We start from the raw sequence: 19,925 nt of genomic DNA, 5'->3' as shown, positions 1-19,925 counted from the left end.
ACTAGACTAAATCATTCAATGTCTAAAATAGGAAAACATGAAACGGGTCAGTGAATTATTGTGATCAGAGTAGACAGAATGTGAAACAGAAAGGTTAAAACTTATTAAAGGTGCTCTAAGTGATGTCGGGTGACGTCACTTCTTGTTGACATTCGAAATATTGTCAGAACAATATAAAATATATAGTGCTATTATAAAATATATATAAGAAATAGGATTAGACTGCAGAATTTAGTGTTATGTATTTTTTTATTTAATTTAATTTAATTTATTTTAGTGCTACACACTCCAGTCCAGTTGGTGGGATTAGAGCACCTTTAAGGAAGTAAGAAACGTCGGTGTTGATTTACATTATATGATCATTTAATATGAAAAGCATTTTGAAAGAGCATGCAGAACAATACAAAATATGTAGTGCTATTATAAAATATATATAAGAAATAGTATTAGACTGCAGAATTTAGTGTTATGTATTTTTTTATTTAATTTAATTTAATTTCTTCTAGTGCTCCACACTCCAGTCCAGTTGGTGGCGGTAATGCACCGAAAGTTGGTTTGCCAACCGCCATTTAACAACATTAGAAGAAGAAGAAGTACACGGCGTTTGTCCGCTAGACGGCGCTTAATAGGTCGCTTAATTCTGAGTCTGCGCAGACTTTGAAGAGAGAAATACTTAAGAGTGTAACAAAGAACTCTGTTACTTTTAGCTTGTGTTACTTTTACGTGGTCGGTCTTGTCACGGCCTTGACGGTCTTCGGTCTTTGTCTTGTCTTGGTCTCGGACCTCTCGATCTTGTCTAGAATAGAGAGTATCCGCAACGGATTGAAGCGCGCGTCCGAGTGAAGACAGTGCGGTAGTAGTGGGAAGTTCGGATCATTTTACTGACTCGAATCTTTGAGTCTCGTTCAGCAAAAAGAACGAATCTTTTTTCGAGTCATTTCGTTCATTTCAGCATAATATAATTAAAATGGCATGTTAAATATCCCAACACATCTAGTACTTACGAAAATATTGATTACATTTGTAAAAAGAATAAAAATAAACTATAGGGTAATGCAGCCAAAGCCAAATTATAAGAAACCGAAATGTTTTATTAATTGATTAGTTGTTGGGTCTTAAGTTCAGGCTATTGCAGTCTGATTCTGTTAGTTCACCTCACCTCCTGATCCGAGACCTTCTTTCCTTTGCAACTTCATATTTATCAGGTTAGTTTTCCTCTCTTGTGTTCGAGACATTAGCTGTCGACTCGTCAGTGTCTGACTCGGATCTGTCTGCTGGGCCGACGGTGCCGTGTGTGATACAGCAGGGCCGGAAAGAGAAATGATTAGTTCATCTTTCGAGTCTCGAGTTCGGGTTCGACCGGGTCCGAGTCTTTCGTTCTTCCTTTCAGTCCATATAGAGACTATGCTGTCAGTAGCGGAAAGAGAAATGATTAGTTCATCTCTCGAGTCTCGAGTTCGGGTTCGAGTCTTTCGTTCTTCCTGTCAGTCCATAGAGGCTATGCTGTCAGTACCGGACAGAGAAATGATTAGTTCATTTTCTTCGAGTCTCGAGTTCGGGTTTTAAATCCTTCGTTCTTTTGTCACGTGACCGCTGTTATCTCGCATCAAATACAACATTATATTCGTATTATTGACTGCGTCTGAATGTAGGCTATATTGTTTTATATTTAGGAATTAAAATACAAAATATGTGCAAAACATTATCTGTAAAATAAAAGTTCCATCTTATATTGTCCCTGTCCTTCTCTTTTCTAAATGTTTCTTGTGCATCTGTGGTATGTTTTATTATATATTATACATTAATTAAGTACTATTATATTTAATACCTTAACTATGTGCTTGTTTGAAAAAAGGTTGTAAATTAGTAGGCTATTCAATACGGTGACAAGTCACGTGACAAAAGAACGAAGGACTCAAACCCGAAGACTCGAAAAAATGAACTAATCATTTCTCTTTCCGGTACTGACAGCATAGCCTCTATTGGACTGACAGGAAGAACGAAAGACTCGGACCCGGCCGAACCCGAACTCGAGAGATGAACTAATCATTTCTCTTTCCGGTACTGACAGCATAGTCTCTATGGACTGACAGGAAGAACGAAAGACTCGAACCCGGCCGAACCCGAACTCGAGACTCGAAAGATGAACTAATCAATTCTCTTTCCGGTACTGACAGCATAGTCTCTATGGACTGACAGGAAGAACGAAAGACTCGGACCCGTCCCGAACCCGAAGACTCGAGAGAGATGAACTAATCATTTCTGTTTCCAGTAAAGATTCAGAACCCATATGTTGCGCAATGCGCATGCGCGGTCGACACAAAATGAACGAATCACTCTCTGAGACAACTCGGTAGTCCCGAGTCATATTAAAGATTTGTTCAAAATGAACGAATCGTTCATGAACGACACATCACTACAGTGCTGTGTGCGCAAGCCACACGAGAAAACACCGTATCCGCGCCACTAATCGCAGCGACAACGAGCACTTTGATCACTTGATTTAAAAACACATATCATGTAAAGTTACAGTTTTTGATGTTTTAATATTTAGTAAAACACATATCAGTGACATGATGGGCTTTAACTTTATTCAGATGATTTTGGGTAACTGCTCAACTGACGCACCTCCAACGGTGTGTGTGTGTGTGTGTGTGTGTGTGTGTGTGTAACCATAGCGACAAAACGATCAACTTTCGGATCCTGCACAGTGCCTATAATTTCGTTTTTAAAAATAGAGTTATGTATTTAAAAGTTGCAGAATGGATTCATTCGGAGACTTCGAAATCGGCAGAGATAGGCAGGCAATGCAGAACAAAATCTTACATTGGGAAATAGTGGGGGGTTGACAAAACTTATTACATAATTGTTATTATAATGAAACCCCACTATATTTAATTTCTCTCTGTATGTTTACAGCACCATGTGTGAGGTATATTTCTTCTTGAGAAATATTAACATGCAGGCTATCTACTGTAGCCTACCTAATATTTATCCAAATGAGTCAATATTGAATCAATTGAAATCGAATCCAAAAATTGAATTGAAATCGTGAAAATTGTGTTAAGCAATAATGCAAACAAGTAGCCTATAATAGTGCAGTAACAGCCGTCATGCAATTGCATACACATAGTTGATCTCACCCAGTCTGCAAAAACATTTACAGTGAGCTCACAGTCACACACATGACATGGTGTGTCTCTGTATTGTTCTGCCTGTGTAGTTGAAGTAATACCGTCTAATATGTATTGAATGTAAACTGCGGCTGAACCCTTGTATGCTGCTGTTCTGGAATTCATACAAGTTATTGCTTAGCTTCAACACTGCTTGGTCTCGACTTGGTCTGTCTTGGTCTTGGTCTTGTCTTGGGGCCTGTACCATGATGGTAGTTGAACAAACTCAGGGTTACATGATTAGTTTTGAGTTGACAAAACCAAACCAATCCAACCAGGCTTTGTTGGTACCATGATGATGATCATCAACTTTCTCTGTCAACTCAGGCTTTGATCCTGAGTTTAGGAGTTTAGGTATGACATCAGTAGTGAACAGCCAATCACACGTTGAGAAAGAGTGAAACTGAGATTAATTTCTCGCGAGAGAAGCAGCGCAATTCAGTTATTAAATAAAAGTATTAAAATAGTAAGAATTTAAACAAATTTACACAGCTAGAAGAAAAGGCTGTCTATGAAAGAGGACAACTAAAAGAAAAAGTCTCGCTACTGTATATCAGTGCAAGTAAAAGTTGTGAAGTTATTTTATACAGCTGATAAAGGTATAGAGAGAATTGAATATTTAAGCTCACATGTAGTCATTTTATAGCTTCATCTATTGATGCTAAAGCGTATTTATATAACCTTTATATATTTATTTATTTAAACTGCGTAAAAATAATTGATTAACTAAAATTGTACATGTGTGATTGATAAAGGGTATAATAGTTACATAAATAATATCTAAATCATACAAATTTATTATTCTAAATAAGCATCACTAAAAAACAGACGATTTTGTCTTTAAAAATCATTTGCCATGTAGTGACCTTTAATTTGGAGTAGAAACAGGTGGAGTGACTTTATCGCATCAGTCATGTGTCACTTTGCTCACAGCTGATTGGTCCAAGTTCAGTTTGCAACCTCATACCTGGAACATAACCTGCCCCGGACCAGGTTAGCCATGGAGCGTAAGTTACCATGGCGATGAACACAGCTAAAAGCCAAACCACTTTCATGGTCCCTAAAACCCAGGGTTGTCGCAAACTAAACTGAAACATAGCTGGCTAGCCACCTAAAACCGCTTCATGGTATAGGCCCCAGGTCTCGATACCCTCTGGTCTTGGTAGTGTCTTGGTCTCGGTTTAGGCGGCCTTGACTACAAGTCTACTTTAAGCAACCTGTTGAGTCTACCTGGAGCACAGTCTACAATCAAAGCAGTGAAAGAGTTTCTAAAAGAAACAAAACTAGCAAGAAGACTTTAGTTTTGTTGTTGTTGTTGTTGTTGTTGTTGTTTTTTCACATCCCAATGTGATCACACCTCAGTCCAGTAGATGGCGGTAATGCGCAAAGATTGCAAGCTGCCAATAAAATTCACTGAAGAAGAAGAAGAGTGTGCGCAGCCAGCATGTTATTATTGCTGCCATATTGAAGAAGTAACATTGTGTTTAATCCCTATGGTTTAATCGAAGACGACATCGAAAATTCATATTAATATACGTATATATATATTTATTTTTACTTAATTAACATTTATTTTAATTTAGGTCTGATTTGTAGTCTTTTCTGCATTGAGAACAATGGGGAAGAGGTATTACTGCGACTACTGTGACCGCAGCTTTCAGGACAACCTACACAACAGAAAGAAGCACCTGTACGGCGTGCAGCACCACCGGGCGAAGAAAGCCTGGTTTGACAACTTCAGAGGTACTCGGGGCATTCCTGGGATTCGGTGCATTTTGTGTCCCCAGTCTAAACTTACTGCCTTAAAATGTTGAACAATATAAACTTTAAACCTGTCTTAGTCATAAATAACACAATTTGAATTCTAAGCATTATTAAAAAATAATTGACGGCATTTTACAGTAATTTTGAACCACCATATATCACAATTTTTCAATTGTCCGAGGCCTGTGTATCCCAATTTCAGAATAAAGACACTTACTATATATATTTTTTTCCAAATAACTTATTTGCATTCTTGGGTATATCAGTAAAGATTATCTCTAATGTATATATTCTTTTCAATTATTACATTTATTTTAGCAATTTATAATCAAGGTGTTTAGCCTAAGTTTTTTTCTCAATGTATTTCCCACCCTGTCGAAATAAATGTCATCATATCATAAAACAGTCATCACTTCTTTGGAGTGATAACAGCCTGGAAAAGTGAGCGAGATACTCTATTATTTTAATTGTCTATTTTTACCCATTTTATTTTTCAAATTTAATATGGTCAACCTTGGCTAGTATGTCCACCCTGTTAAGGAAAAGATCTAAAACAATTAGTACAAAATCATAGTTTTAAAAATTACAAATTAAAATTACAATTTTAAAAACCATGCAATTATTTATTAGATAAACCTTCTATGTAAGCTTCTTTTTGCTTAGACGTGTTGCAGTGGCTGATTTTAGGTCAGAATGTCCCCTCAGAAGACCTAACAGACCTTAATTGTGAAATTAATGTATGTTTAAAGTTGAAGTAGTGTATTTAAAGTTCTTTGGCAATGTTTTACATATTGTTTCATTTCTAAGTCCAGTTCAAACTAAAATAATTATGTAACCTTTTTGTATGTGAGAGATAGGAAATCATCCATCCATCCATTATTTATACCACTGTCCACCACCCTGTTATTATTTTGTCCTGTCTATCACTTAGTCCATCCTGTTTAGCATCTTTTTTACAATAATGTCATTAAATCAGCAAAAAACATAAAAAAAAATTCAGTGAAAATGTACTGGAGTATCAATAATGCATTATTTTAAAAAGTAAACAAAAATGCTTTTTTTTTGGCATTTGAATATGAAAACAAAAAATGTAAAATGATGTGATTGTGAGAAGTACAATTCAAACACAATATGCACATTTTCTGATAACTTATTAACTGATATATTTTTAAATGGAAAAAGTAGTTTTTAGAATTAGTATAATACTAAATTAGTATTCATAAGTATTTGAAACTGTTGTTCATTTGTCCTGAGCAGGGGACAAAATAATTTATTTTGTTTAATAAATGGTTAAATGTATTTACCCAAGCTTGACCAAAATTGTTTTCCAAATGTTTCACATCACCCTATCATGACTACACGAAAATGTCTTTTAAAAACTGAGTTTGAATTTCTACATTTTATGATGGCCAAAAGGCACTGATTCTGAATAACAGGAATGACCCACTCACAGAAAACAACTCGCAGCAGCAGGAGGTTTTACAACAATTATGTTAATGAAGCATGTATAAATGCTGTAAATAAGGCAGAGAAAGTACCTGGGTTACATTAAGGTAAAGCACTTTTTTTATTTGTAATTTTTATTTTCAGATGTTGCCACAGTTTTAAATGAAGAGCGGACAAAGGAGCCCTGCAGAAAGTTTCTTCAGACAGGTAAGACATTTGACAGAGTAAACCGATGTGTTGCTTCTTTAGTTAAATATGTTTTCTTTTATGAACCTGATAGTGCGCTTGTTTCTCTCACTGCCTTCCAGGACAGTGTGTATTTGGTACAAACTGTCGTTTTTCACACATGTCTGAGAGCCACATGCAGATGCTGGAGCAAAAGATTGATGGTGAGGGGCTACAGTGATCTCCTGATGCCTTTTAGGTGTATCAGTGATCTTTAAGCCATCTTTTAAAGTTGACTGACAAGGCATGCTTAATGCTGATCAGGCTGTTGACATACCCTTATACATTTTCACAATTTGTTAAACTGAGTACATTGTTGTAATTTCCTGTCAGATGAAAAGCGACGGAAGGAAGACCCTGACCAAGGTAGATCATCTACTAAGCGCAGCATTGATGAATGGCTCTCCAGAAGAGAGAAGAAACGAGCTGCTTTGACATCAGGAAGGTACTTAATGCAGGATACTGGACAGAATGGTGATTTGGAAAGGCTGGTTTGTTTCCAATTAATGTTTTATTCACTAATGCTTTCTGTACACCTAAATACTTTGAAAAGATTTAGAAAAGACTTTATAAGATTATCAGCTCACATCTAAAGACTTGGGTTCACAGTTTTTAGTCTCAGACTAAAGACTTGCGATAATATCAAACATGTTTGATATGAAAGACTGGCATAAATCGGGTCGCCGACTGCAGAATATCACCTCACATTTAACGATCGAGACGACGGGAGCGTGCCGAGACTCCAGTAAGATTCCTAAAGACTGCCGGTCTTTAGTCTGGGACTGTGAAAGTTCTTTGGTGTACGCCCGGCATAAAATGGGTAATCCGGGCTCAGGTCTTATTTATTTTGAGTTTGATGTTGACAAATGATCAGTTTTCTTCCTCGCACGCAGGGCTGGAAATGGCTGAGATTCACTGGAGGCGCTCTAGTTGGATTTTTTTTTTTTTACTTTCAATGACTTTTCAGATGTCTATAATAACATTAAACAAATTGTATGTTTCCACCCCCAAAAAATTTCTTGAACAATTTCAAAACAGGCACATGAAAGATAAATTAACAACATTATGAATTATGTGTGTGGCACAAACATGTTCATTCAAAAGATTGAGATAATTACCCGTTTAATTCATTTTGGCCAAATTTAAGATACATTGTGCAAGAATCTGCATGGTGCATGCAGAATTGAACAGGTCACACAGACATTTTTAAATACATTTAACCTGTCCTCAGGTTACAGAAGACTGTATAATGTTTTGGATGGCTACCTCTGTTTAATGCTCAGTTAAATCAACAATTATTAAACGCATTTAAAGGTGAAGGGTAAAGGAAGCTAATGTGCATTCTAAAAATCAAAATAATTTTGATAGTAATATCAAATCTGGTTAAAATGGTTGAAATGTGATGTTTTTATCATTTTATAAAAACATTTTTTTGAGGATGTTACCAAAGACATTGGAGTTTTTTAGAAACCATATTGCTTCCTAAACATGTTCAGAATTTAAAGGGTATTAATGATTTGATCTCCCCCTCCTTCTCACAACCTGTTTCATCACACAAGGTTATTATGCTGTTTTTACTTAATGAGCTGGAAATTGAAAATCACAATTCTTTTGTTTAAAACAGAGATCACAATTCTGCCACGATTCAGAATTGTCAGCTATAACGTAATTTGCTAGAGGTGACGACAAAATGGTTGCTGCAGTCTATTTAAAAAAAAAAAAAAAATATTATTTGATTGACTTATTTTAAAAAAATAAAGACTTTTTAAACTCTCTCTTGATCACTACTGTAGACTTCAGTGTTTATATCTGATTATGAACTCGTTTATCTCAGTACTTCTATGATCATTTGAATTACTGTAACAGAAATAATTATACTTTTTGTAAAGCTATTTCATACCTATACATGACAGCTGCTTTCTCTGGCTCAGTGGCAGTGCCAACGCTGATTTGAATGTTCCGCTGTAAATTTTTATAGACGTAGCTTATATATCAGTGGTGCAATTTTTTTTAATAATATATTTTTATATTGCGCTATGTTTTTGTGATGAATTTGTATCACTTTCGTAGGCTATTGAGTGATTGAGATAGAGATCCCTTTCATTTCCCTAGAAAATCTTACCAATTTGAACTGGAACGCATATAAATATTTATGATAATTAATTTGAAAATTAATTAATTCTTGTCAAATGCGATGAACTCCTATGTTATCTGTTTTTGGGGTTTTAGTAAATACAGAGAGACTTTTTACAACCAGTTTTATGTTATGATTGAACATGTTGCTTATCTTTATGTATGAGGAATTCCAGCTGCTTGGGTGCAAGTGTGCTTCAGAGCATTCAAAATACATGAACAATCTTGTTTTAGAGGTCACCTTGACACATTAAAGTGAGATGCCTGCAGCTGTTTCATTTGCATAATTACCTGCATATAGGTTTCAATGGTGGTAGAGAATACACACACATGCTCTTGAGCTCAGCAGTTTAACCTGTTACTCTTTTTATTTTCAGAGTTTTAAAGATAGAAGAGGAAGAATGCACTGAGAACATCGAGATACCTCCGTATCTGCTGTCTATTCCAGATCTTCCTCCATCTCTCCATCCCCCACCAAATGGCGGTTGGAAAGTGACTCTGCAAAATGAATGGGGTTGAAAGGGAGTTTGTAAAAAATCCTTTTTTTAATGAAGGATTAAAGTTTTTTTATTTTTTTATTTTTCCAAGACTACGCTTCTAACTTTTACTGTTACAAAACCATTTTATATTTTTTTTAAGTGAAAACAATGTACATATTTGTATGGAAATGTATAGCAATGTAAATCAAGGTGCATGCTGAAAGAAAAAGCTTTTTTATATTCTGAAAAATATTCCAGTGCAATTTCATAATATGGAGTTGTAATTTGTGTCTGTAAATGAGCTCAGGTAGGAGTTAACATAATTGGTTGCTTTATCAAGAAGTTGAGTGTTCTCAGGCTGAACACTATTGTTTTTGTCTGCCTTCTGTGGTTTAGATTGAAATTCAGATGAGGCAAGCGTTTTCAATTTAGTCCTGATTGCTTGTTGCAGGGACGTTTTGTACTGTTTGCTTTTATGGACTTAGTAAACTCCCGTTGTCTTCACTGATGAATGTTGCGCTAGACTGCGATGTATTAGATTTACAGACCTGGTGATGAAAAGGCCTATTAGATACGTGTTGCAGAAAAGATACAATTTGTCGTCTGAAAAAAACTTTTTGCTGGTCTAGTAGAGTTTAGTAACCAGCATCAGTTGTATACAGCACATGCAAAAAAAAAAAAAAAAAGAAAGAAAGATAGACAGATAGATAGCAGACCTGTTCCACCAAAGCATGTATTTTATAAGTGAATTTGTGTGGAAATGTGACCAAATAAATTCAGCCAAACTCATTGCACTAACAGACTAGTTTCTGTAATGTCTCTGATACTCACAATCTGATTTTGCTCTTTCAAGTGCAAGAATGTAGAATGTGTTGAATAATGAAAAAGACCAAAGAAGAAGCACCACTGTTTTAATTCAGTTGTTCACATGGTACATTTAAATGTAACATCAGCACGTTTTTGGCACATCATAGATTCAAGATGGTTTTCTAGGGCTACATTGATGCAATATAAAGTTACTTACATTGTATACTGTTACATCACTACATTAATATAATTATGTGAGCTAGTTTGTAACTGCCAATGTGTATCAGCCATTGTGTAGTCAGATGCAATAGATGTCATTTAAGTAAATGTGCTGTAATTTTTCCATGTGAAATAAGATTCATTTATATTAAAGAAATATTGGGAAAATACAAAAATAAAACTATATTTCATATAATTCTAGGAGTCTTACCCATGTATTACTCTGATTGAAAAAACAGATTGCCATGATAAATAATAATATCCTATTAGTGTGTAAAAAACAATTTGCACAGCAGGTCACATGCTTGAGCTTTGGAAATCGAAAGCATGATATGTTTCTGATGTCCTGAAATCAGTATCTCAATTTGTATATCACAGTAAATTGTCATCAAAAAGCATAGGTTGCATATTTTGAGAACAAATGCTGACTGTAACAACATCAGAAAATTACAAATGCATGCAACTGCAAAGAAACAGGGTTTTGTGACTGCTTCTTGCGCAAAGGTTGTGCCATCATGTCAGCATTACCTTCATGTGTAAAAAAGCAAGTCAGAATCTCTGAGTTTGCTGATTACACATAAAAAATACCTTCTGTAATGTATAATATTAATAATATTTCTCTGAAGTCTTAATTGTATAATGATATGTTTCACTCTATAACCTCGTTACACTAATGCAATACTCTTATAATTTGAATCATATGCAGTTGCAGATCCATTTAAATGCTTACTCATGACAGACTTGTTTTTAAGTCAGAGAAAACATATATCAATTAAGTGTCATCTGTGATATAGCACAAACACATGTGAATTCAATACTGGGAAAGTGCACAAAAATATAGACTTTGGACTTAAACGTAATACACACATAACAACACCATCCAACTTACTGTTTAGGCACTGAGATTACTGACAAATGCATAAATTACAGATAGATGCTGGATGCATACATTTATTTCAGAGTATGCATAAGCCAAATATTGCTTGTTACCATTAACTCACACCAAACTTAAAGCTATTCGGTTCAAAATATTACATTTGAATAATGTGTACTGTGGTTCATTCCCTTTGAGTAATGAATGCATAAACTTAAAAGAAATGAAAGCTTTAAACGTAACCTGTAATTTTCTTGTTGACCAGAATAATGTGGAGACATATTAGGGTAACACTTTACATTAAGGTTTCATACTTTAGTTAAAAATAGAAATTCTGTCATCATTTACTCACCTTCAAGTTGTTCTAAACCTGTATGCATTTCTTTCTTCTGAACACAAAAGAAGATATTTTGAAGAATATGTGTAACCAAACAATTGATGGGCCCCATTGACATCCATAGTATAGAAATGCTATGGAAGTCAATGATTGTCTACCAACTGTTTGGTTACACATATTCTTCAATACTCATACAAGTTTGTAACAACTTGACGGTGAGTAAATGATAACAGAATTTTCATTGTTGGGTGAACTATCCCTTTAAAGGACAATTCCGGCCAAAAATGAACCTAGGGCTGAATAACACATGGGTACCGAGTCGACTGTTCTATGGGATGCGTTTTCATGATAATCGAATGTACCCAGTTTTAACGTTATTTTTTGTTTAGCCACAGATTACTTTATAACGCTAGTGTATGGGGCATCGAATAAGTATGAATAAAAATCTCTAGTTAATACCACTAACAAGGCTCAAAATAGCCCCACACTAACACGGTAGCATAAAGAGGGTCCCTACCTGCAAACCGAAGCGTTGAGAACTTTGTAAGTGTACAGACAGTGTAATAAGAAGATACATTCGTTTATCATGAAAACGCATCCCATAAAACGGTCGACTTGGAACCCATGTGTCATTTAGCCCTAGGTTCAGTTTTGGCCGGAATTGTCCTTTAACATGAACTAAGAATGAACAATACTTCAATAGTATTTAGTAATCTTAGTTCACTTTTAATTTCAACATTTATTAATACATTACTTTTAAAAAGTCGTATTTGTTAACATTAGTTAATGCACAGTGAACTAAAATGAACAAACAATGACTGTATTTTTATTAACTACCATTAACAAAAGATTAATACTGTAATAAATGTATTGCTCGTTGTTAGTTCATGTTAGTTAATACATTAATCAATATTAACAAATGAAACCTTATTGTAAAGTGCTACCCATATTAGCTTAAAAGTAAATGATGAGAGAAAGTTAATGGCGTGACTTATAAATTAAGAATTTAACATTATACAGATTACAACACCCCGAAACAATGAAAACCACACATTGTTGAAGAAAATAATGATAATATTGATACAGACTAATAATTTACTGACAACACTGATGTTATCAAAATGCTTAGAAACATTTCATGCAAATATGTAATCATATGTATTAACACTCAGAACAGTTATATTGCAGGATACCGACAAAAACATTTAGCCTTGTATGGCCCACTATCTGAATAGTCTGTAATATTCAGGCATTTTTCACAATACTTTTTCTCACACAACCAGTAAACAAATTAATAAAAGATCTGTCGACAAACAATCCTGAGGGTCAAGACTGGAAGAAATACTGTTTTTGCAAGTTAACAAAAGACAATTGCACAGGTTAGAATCAGTAACACTTTGGGTTGTCACCAAATTTACACTCTATTTTCAGTTTATTACTGGTAAATTTCTAGTACATTAATTTTCTTTTTTTAATTGCTCTGAGCCTAACTGCTCTTGGTGACATAGACAAATATAATTTCATCTGTCATTTCTTTCTGTATAAACAAATATCCCAAAAGGTGAAACGGGTGGTGTTTGGGACCATGTTTGTAAAATAAATCTACTGTATCTAAAACTATGTACCATACATGATCTGCTGACACAACGTTGTTACAAATTGTGGAAATATTTTTGTCAATGTCATAATGTCATGTTATATAATGACTCCGACACAGTTTTAATATAAAGTGGATTACAACTATACAATATAATATAATATTTTAAGTATGATGTGCTACATTATAATAGATGTCTACTTTATAACATAAGCCGAAGAAACATGTAATATTTTATAGGACAATGATCATTACTAATTGCTCCTGTTTTGTTTCTACACAATAATGACCATGACAATTTTAAACTATATTGTTTTGGGCTATTTTTGCCTGTCCAACAACAGTCTGTCTTTACCTTGAGTTTATAGTAGAATGTAAGTGCAGCCTTTGGTGTTTCTGTAAAACTATCATCATTAGAAACTAGTTACATTTGGACTTTTTTGCATTTTTACCTTGTTTCCTTTCATCAGTCATTTGTTTTCTTAGAAACAGTACTGTTCATTTCATTCCTCTTCGAAGCATCTGATTGGCTGCGATGAGCATGACGCTGATGATAAATGCAATGGCGAAGGCACAAATCAAGCTCTTGCGCACACAGGTGTGCTTGACTTGTTGCATGGGACTTGCTTTGAGGACAAGTTGAAGAAAAATAGAAGAGAAAAGATTATCATAGATGGATTTTTTTCAACAGATATATATTTATAAAACATCGGTCCTTGAATCTGATTGGTGATATAGTCCAGCAACTCTAGGACTTTTTTCTATTTGTATCACAGACTTTTCAATGCCTCTTTCTCTAGGTTATATAGTTTCACCAGTAGGTGGCGTCAAGTGACTGTCTTTATAAGTGAGTCAATGAATCTGTCGCTGCATCTTAAATCACATACTCTGTATAGTAGCTACTACATTTGGTTTGAAACTTTTTTCATGACCATTAAAGAAGTATGCTCTATATAGAATGAACATCTGCGATGTTGTCACAGTAATGTTGTGTCACTCCACTGCTATTCACAAATCCTCTCCAGTGGCCTCACGGGATAGTAAAGTGTTTATCAAATGCGGACTTCAGAATCTTGGTGGAAGTAGAAGGTAATTCGGGTAATTTTCGCCTACTGTTTTTTGAATACTATGTGTTTGGACATTCTAGTATGCTAATCTGAATTCAGCCCCTGTCTTTGTGAGTGAGTTATTGAATCAATCATTCAACAAATACATGCTAGAAACCGAATACAAACTTTACACGAACTTGCAAAACAGAAAACTGTCAATATTGTGTTTAAAATGTATGCTTTAACTTGTTGTTTATTTAGCTGTTGTATAAAAGTAATCACACACTCACAATCATACTGTAATTATCTGGCTGCTGTGGTGAACGTTATATTTCTCAACTTTGTCCTCAAGGTTTTTTTTTTTTGCTTCATTTAGATACAATATGAGTATAAACTTATTACAAAAAGGAATACCAGTTGCTGGTATTCAGCACAAATGGATTTTTCTACCAAAGAGTATGAGGTGTGCAAGTTCTCAATTGCAGATACACTCAAGTTCATTTGCAGATACACTCCCCACTGTCCTGCTTCAAACAGATTTATGAGCTCCTTTATTTCCCCAGGACTACCAACAGCATATTTTTCAGCTAAAAATAGACCGTTTTTCTACACTACAGCAATGGCCTTCGTGTCTTGGGTTTTTAATGGAGTTGACAGACAATTTTGATTGACATAATAATGCCCAGACACTTCATAATGAAACAGATGCGTGGGCAGACACAGGGAGCGCATATGGTAGAGGCAAACAGGTCAAGGTCAATGTATCATGTTTGTCACAATTTATTTAAGTTTTTTTTTCTTTCTGTATGTATGAATACTTACTGTCAATATCTACTTGGCATTCGGGGCTGTTTAAGTGACTCTCCTCTGTCATTATAATGTTCTCAATGTCTTTCATAGTCAAATGGTCACAGAAGGTGTCATACAGGAGTCTCTTCAGCTCATCCACAGTCAGCTTTTGCATGTCACACTAATGACACAAGGAAAAAGAAGAGTAAAAGTGACCTTTTCACTAAAGGAACAATGCTTAAAATTCTGAATGCTCCAGTAAATGATTATGTAACCACTATAAATGATCAGCGGCTAATGCACAGATGAGTTATACTAAATAGCACATTTAAGAGAATATTGCCTTTTAATGGACTGAAGCAGCAGTTTCAACATTAATTTTAATTCAGTGCTATTACTACCAAAGGAATGTCAGCAAGTTAATTGTATAGTGTGAATAATATATGAACAATCTTCTTTTCCACCTGGAGTCACAGAGCAATGGGACAAAGTAAAGCTGAAGCCAGACAGAACTAGTCATTGAGAGTGACTATATATGGGGGGAAATAATTGAGATTATTTCAAAGAAAACCTCCACACCTTCCAGAATATGGAGTCAAACTCGGCTCCATGGAACCTGTCAGGCATACCAGCTGAAGACAGTTTTGGTCCGAGAAGTGCTACGAACTCTTCAAAGTCAACCTGACCATCACCTACAAAATAAAAGATACGAAACACACGGACCAGCTTCACTGTTACCTTTTCTTGTGGGAGATCGTAATCTTACGCTGATCCAGCAGAACAGCCAGACTCTAATCTTTGAGTCGTTATCAGAAACATCAGGCCTTTGTCCAATGATTCACATTAAGCGTTACAATATGGAATTGTTTTGCTCTTGCAGTTGTTTTATATTGAATTTGCAATTCCACCATACCTCTCTGATAAATGTTCCCATAACAGTGCATAGATCTAATCAGAACAAGACGAATTAATAGTAATCCAGAGAACATCACATAATTTAGTTAAGAATGTAATGTGCTGAAATGTGCAGAGCTTGTGTGGCCAAAACATGAAATGTTTGTGAGGGCTGATATACCATCCATGTCCAGTCTCTGAATGATCACCTCCAGCTCCACTTCGTTTGGCATGTAACCAAGAGACCGCATGGCCACTCCCAGCTCCTGTTTGGAGATGAATCCATTCCCATCACGGTCAAACACCTTAAAGGCTTCACGGATCTCTGCAGATGCGCCAGATACAATGCCACGTCACAACATACAATGCCGGAAACTTTTCTAATGATTCTCATATTAACATTAACATTAAGTATATCAGTATGCCTGATTGGAAAGTTGAACCACTTTCTGACTTCCACCAAATTAATTACAGGGGGAAAAATTGGATAAATAAGTGCTATGAGTGAGTGTCCTTTAAATATCAGAAGACAATCAACTAAAACATTAATAACTGTAATTAAAAGTCATTACTAATAGTCACAAGTACACTTTTATTTCATTCTGAATATATTTTCATTTGACAAGCCATATTTTCATTTGCCATGACATCCTCATAGTGGATATATTATAGATAAAATGCAAAATTGCAAGTAAATTATTGCAAGAGTCTCTTAACATATTAAATAATTGGAACACTCTTTGGCGTAAAAACAAACTATATGTGTTCAGCTAACATGGTGTAAAAATAATCTAGAATAAGATTCAGTATTATTTGTAAATGTTCAATGTTGAATGTCATACAATTGTTAAAATACTACAGTCATTTGCGAAATTTGTATTTAGATATGAACGCCCACCTTCACCCTTCATATTGCAAGCTTTGAACTTCATGTGATGGCGTTTGTTCATACGCTCATTTCAAAACCAACATAATCTAAGTAAAAATATGCACAATTCGTAGCCTATACATGAAAAAAAAAAAACAGTAGTGTGGAGGGAAAAAAAAGCACTTTCTTCATTGTGGACAGTAGAGACTGCCGCAGGGCGCTCTCCATGGTGCTGAAACCCACATTCACAAAGTACTATCCCCACAGATAACCTCTCCGTTCAACTTAAAATAAAATATCACTTACCCTCCACTTCATCCTCGGGGAGGCTGACAGGAGCCCTGTAGGAGAGGATATCTGGAATAGAGCAAAGCCCCCTGTACATGAACCTGGAAGTCACAGCACGCACGGGCATTTCTGCGAGGACAAACCAACGCTTGTATCCTGATCTTCATATAGCACCTGTAGTTCGGCCACTGCAACTTTACCACAGAGCGCTTGCAGGAAGCTCAAAGCCAACAATCACAACGCTTGTCTGATTCATCTTCATCCTGTCTTACTGTGGCCCAGGTGCGATTAGTCACTCTGCACCCTCATGCAGAAATTATCATTCATTCGATCGATTGCGGATTGCATTGCATCAGGTGCAAAAACTATTGCCATATGATTTCACGAAACGTTCAAATATTCAAGTATTGCCATTCAGATGGAGCTTGTATGGTACAGGTACGCGTATATTGCGGGAAATGTCCCCCTTGTTCTGTACATATTCAACTGGGTTTGAAGGATAAACGTAGAGATTCCCAACGCCTGTTCAAAAAAACGTGCCGTCCTTTCTCCTTGAGATTACGGTGGCTCAATTAGCTTATATTTACCGGATATAAATCTACACGACGTACACAGGAACCTCCGTTCGAGTGCAAATAAACCCGAATTGTGTCACATTATATGAATGCGCATTACCTCCTGGGCATCACCGCCTCCCTCACGCGCTTGATGCAATCCTACAGGTAGTCGAACGGTCTCGAGTTATACAAATCAGAATATGCTGAAGAATTCCAGTCCGCGAGAATTCTAACATTCTAATAATATTTTCCATTAGGTATATATGAGAAAATGTGGCATGTTCTTAAATAAATGATAAAGCAAACGAAAAAAAAAAGGATCCTCCATTACAGAATGACAAATAACGTGTTGATTTACTACTAGAAATTACTGATGGCAGTTGATTTGCGGAAGCTCGAGATGCTAAACAAAAATCCAAGAAATCTCTGCGAAGATGTGTCCTCGGTGAGATCTGGTCCACGAATGCGCGAGCGCCTGGTGCATAATGTCCCTTCAGCCAAAGTCACTCGCCCACTCTATATGCGCGCGCTCAAAAGCGCTTAGATAACAAATCCCACTTTCAATCAAACTCTTTCGATTTCCTCAAAAGCTTTCATCTTTATTTTTGTTGTTTGTCTGTAACTTATTGAGTGTACTGATCTAAGTTCTAGGGTCGGTGTATATTCAGGTATATCAGATTTTTATATGCTGTGGATGGGTCTTTATCGTGTATTGTAGGCTAAATTTATAATATAAATTTATAATATACTTTATAATACATTTTTGAAATGTTACGTGTGCAAGATTTAATTTATGTGAAGAAACTCGTAAAATATTACTGTAAAAATATTACTGTATTTATGTATGAAATGATTCCACTGACTAGTCTCAGCCACAGTTGCGTGTTTTAACTAGAGATCGACCGATTTTAGATTTAAAAAAAAAAATAGATAGATTTTGTAACAGATACCAAATGTTTAGCCTATATGCCTGATAACCGATATACAAAACCGATATTTATTTATTATTTTATTTCTGATTTTGACAATTATAACAACAGCACCGAATTGAACAAACTGTTTCATTTAACAGTTTTTAAATAGGCCTACTTTAATTTCTGCAATTTCAATCCCTCCTGACATACAAAACAAAATACACTTCTACATCAATAAATAGAGTCTTAAACAGTGCAAAAATATTTAGTGCAATGTCACTAAAGTGCCTTTTTTAAAATAAAATCTTTGATAAGGTAAACAAACCTTATGACCGTATGTTTTAAAACGCGGTAGGTAAAAATGTGTGTGTCTGTTTTGGCTTTCCGTGGTCCAAATCACACTGCATACAGGTGAGTAGGCTATAGCCTATTATTTTATCGTCTCAGCGGGTTTTTTAAGCTTTGTTAAGATTATATCAGGCTAATGAAGGGGATACTTCTGAGAAAAAAAGGTAGTTGAATGGATTTGCTAAAGTTTATTCTGTTTAGATTTCAGAGTTAGCTATGTCTCGATAATTTGCATCTGGATGAATTAAGGTCAACAAAGTTTGTCTTCAATAAACGTAATTAATTAGCTTTACCTCTTAGGCAGCATAAAGGACCAGAATTTAACTATGGAAATTATTAAATTGTGACTTGCAATTAATGATTTAAATTGAGGAAAAATTAGGCAGATATTATTAGAAGACGTGCGTTTGTGTATGCTTATGCATTAAATCCAGCATTTTAAATAAAGAGAAATGCTGCACAAGTAATCGTTTCTATGTGTACTGTATATGAAGGTTGTTTTGCATGTGTTGAGGGCAGAGGCAGCAGCTCATTATTCTGGTTCAGAATGTGCCTCCTTGTCTAGGCTTTCAGCTTTTGGTGTTGAACTGTTTGACAGCATGTCTCAGCACTGGTTTCTCTCTACTGCACCTGAATCTTTCCCAATGTCTCTCAAATGTCCATCTGACAAATGCCATCATTAAGTCTGGAAGCAGTTTGCATACATTTGAATATATGGTGAAGTTATATACCATTTTTTCTTTCCTGCCTAAACATTAAGGCTCTAACTTAGAAACTTGGCATTTAGTAGTCACTTTTTTAATCCACTTTGTTTTGCCTTGTTACATGCCTTGGTCAAGAGCACAATATCAGTGGGATTACTGATGTTGGCTGGCCTCTAAAGTTGGAGAAAACAAAGCATTCTAAGTTTCATAAACAGCTCTTGTACTCCTCTTCATTCCTAGTAGAGATGCATGTATTGATTTGGTTTAATTGCCTGTGACGTGGTTTGTTTTTTAATTCATAGCCTCTTTGAAATCTCCTAAGCTCTTTCAGCCTATAGTTTTTTTTGTCTTTCTAAAACTAACCAATACTATAGCAAACTGTATCAGGCGACTGGAGTGATAGAATCTTTTCTGATGCTTTGTGCTCTTGCACAGTTTCTTTTGAGTGGTATAAAATGAT

At 35.4% G+C, this 19,925-nt stretch overlaps 2 protein-coding genes across 2 annotated transcripts; one reads left to right on the top strand and one right to left on the bottom strand.

Annotated features, from left to right (window-relative positions):
- The first annotated feature begins 4,585 nt into the window (after positions 1-4,585).
- zmat5 (zinc finger, matrin-type 5) lies at positions 4,586-10,014 on the top strand. The gene is made up of 5 exons (XM_077240668.1): positions 4,586-4,916; positions 6,528-6,590; positions 6,692-6,772; positions 6,942-7,053; positions 9,119-10,014. Exons 1-5 carry the CDS (start codon positions 4,790-4,792, stop codon positions 9,258-9,260), a joined length of 525 nt encoding a protein of 174 aa, XP_077096783.1. The 5' UTR covers positions 4,586-4,789; the 3' UTR covers positions 9,261-10,014.
- A 2,904-nt stretch (positions 10,015-12,918) lies between these two features.
- On the bottom strand, positions 12,919-17,575 carry cabp7b (calcium binding protein 7b). Its single transcript, XM_077240667.1, has 5 exons — positions 16,961-17,575; positions 15,968-16,111; positions 15,472-15,584; positions 14,926-15,073; positions 12,919-13,680 (listed from the first exon to the last, which is right to left on the bottom strand). The coding sequence occupies exons 1-5, from the start codon at positions 17,067-17,069 to the stop codon at positions 13,553-13,555; spliced, it is 642 nt and encodes a 213-aa protein (XP_077096782.1). The 5' UTR covers positions 17,070-17,575; the 3' UTR covers positions 12,919-13,552.
- Positions 17,576-19,925: the final 2,350 nt, after the last annotated feature.

Source organism: Siphateles boraxobius, unplaced genomic scaffold (genome assembly GCF_051911475.1).
Source record: "Siphateles boraxobius isolate OS27281-9 unplaced genomic scaffold, OSU_SipBor_1 24, whole genome shotgun sequence".
NCBI lineage: Eukaryota > Metazoa > Chordata > Actinopteri > Cypriniformes > Leuciscidae > Siphateles > Siphateles boraxobius.
The sequence above is the reverse complement of the archived record's forward strand: the minus strand, read 5'-3'. Positions and strand labels throughout refer to the sequence as shown.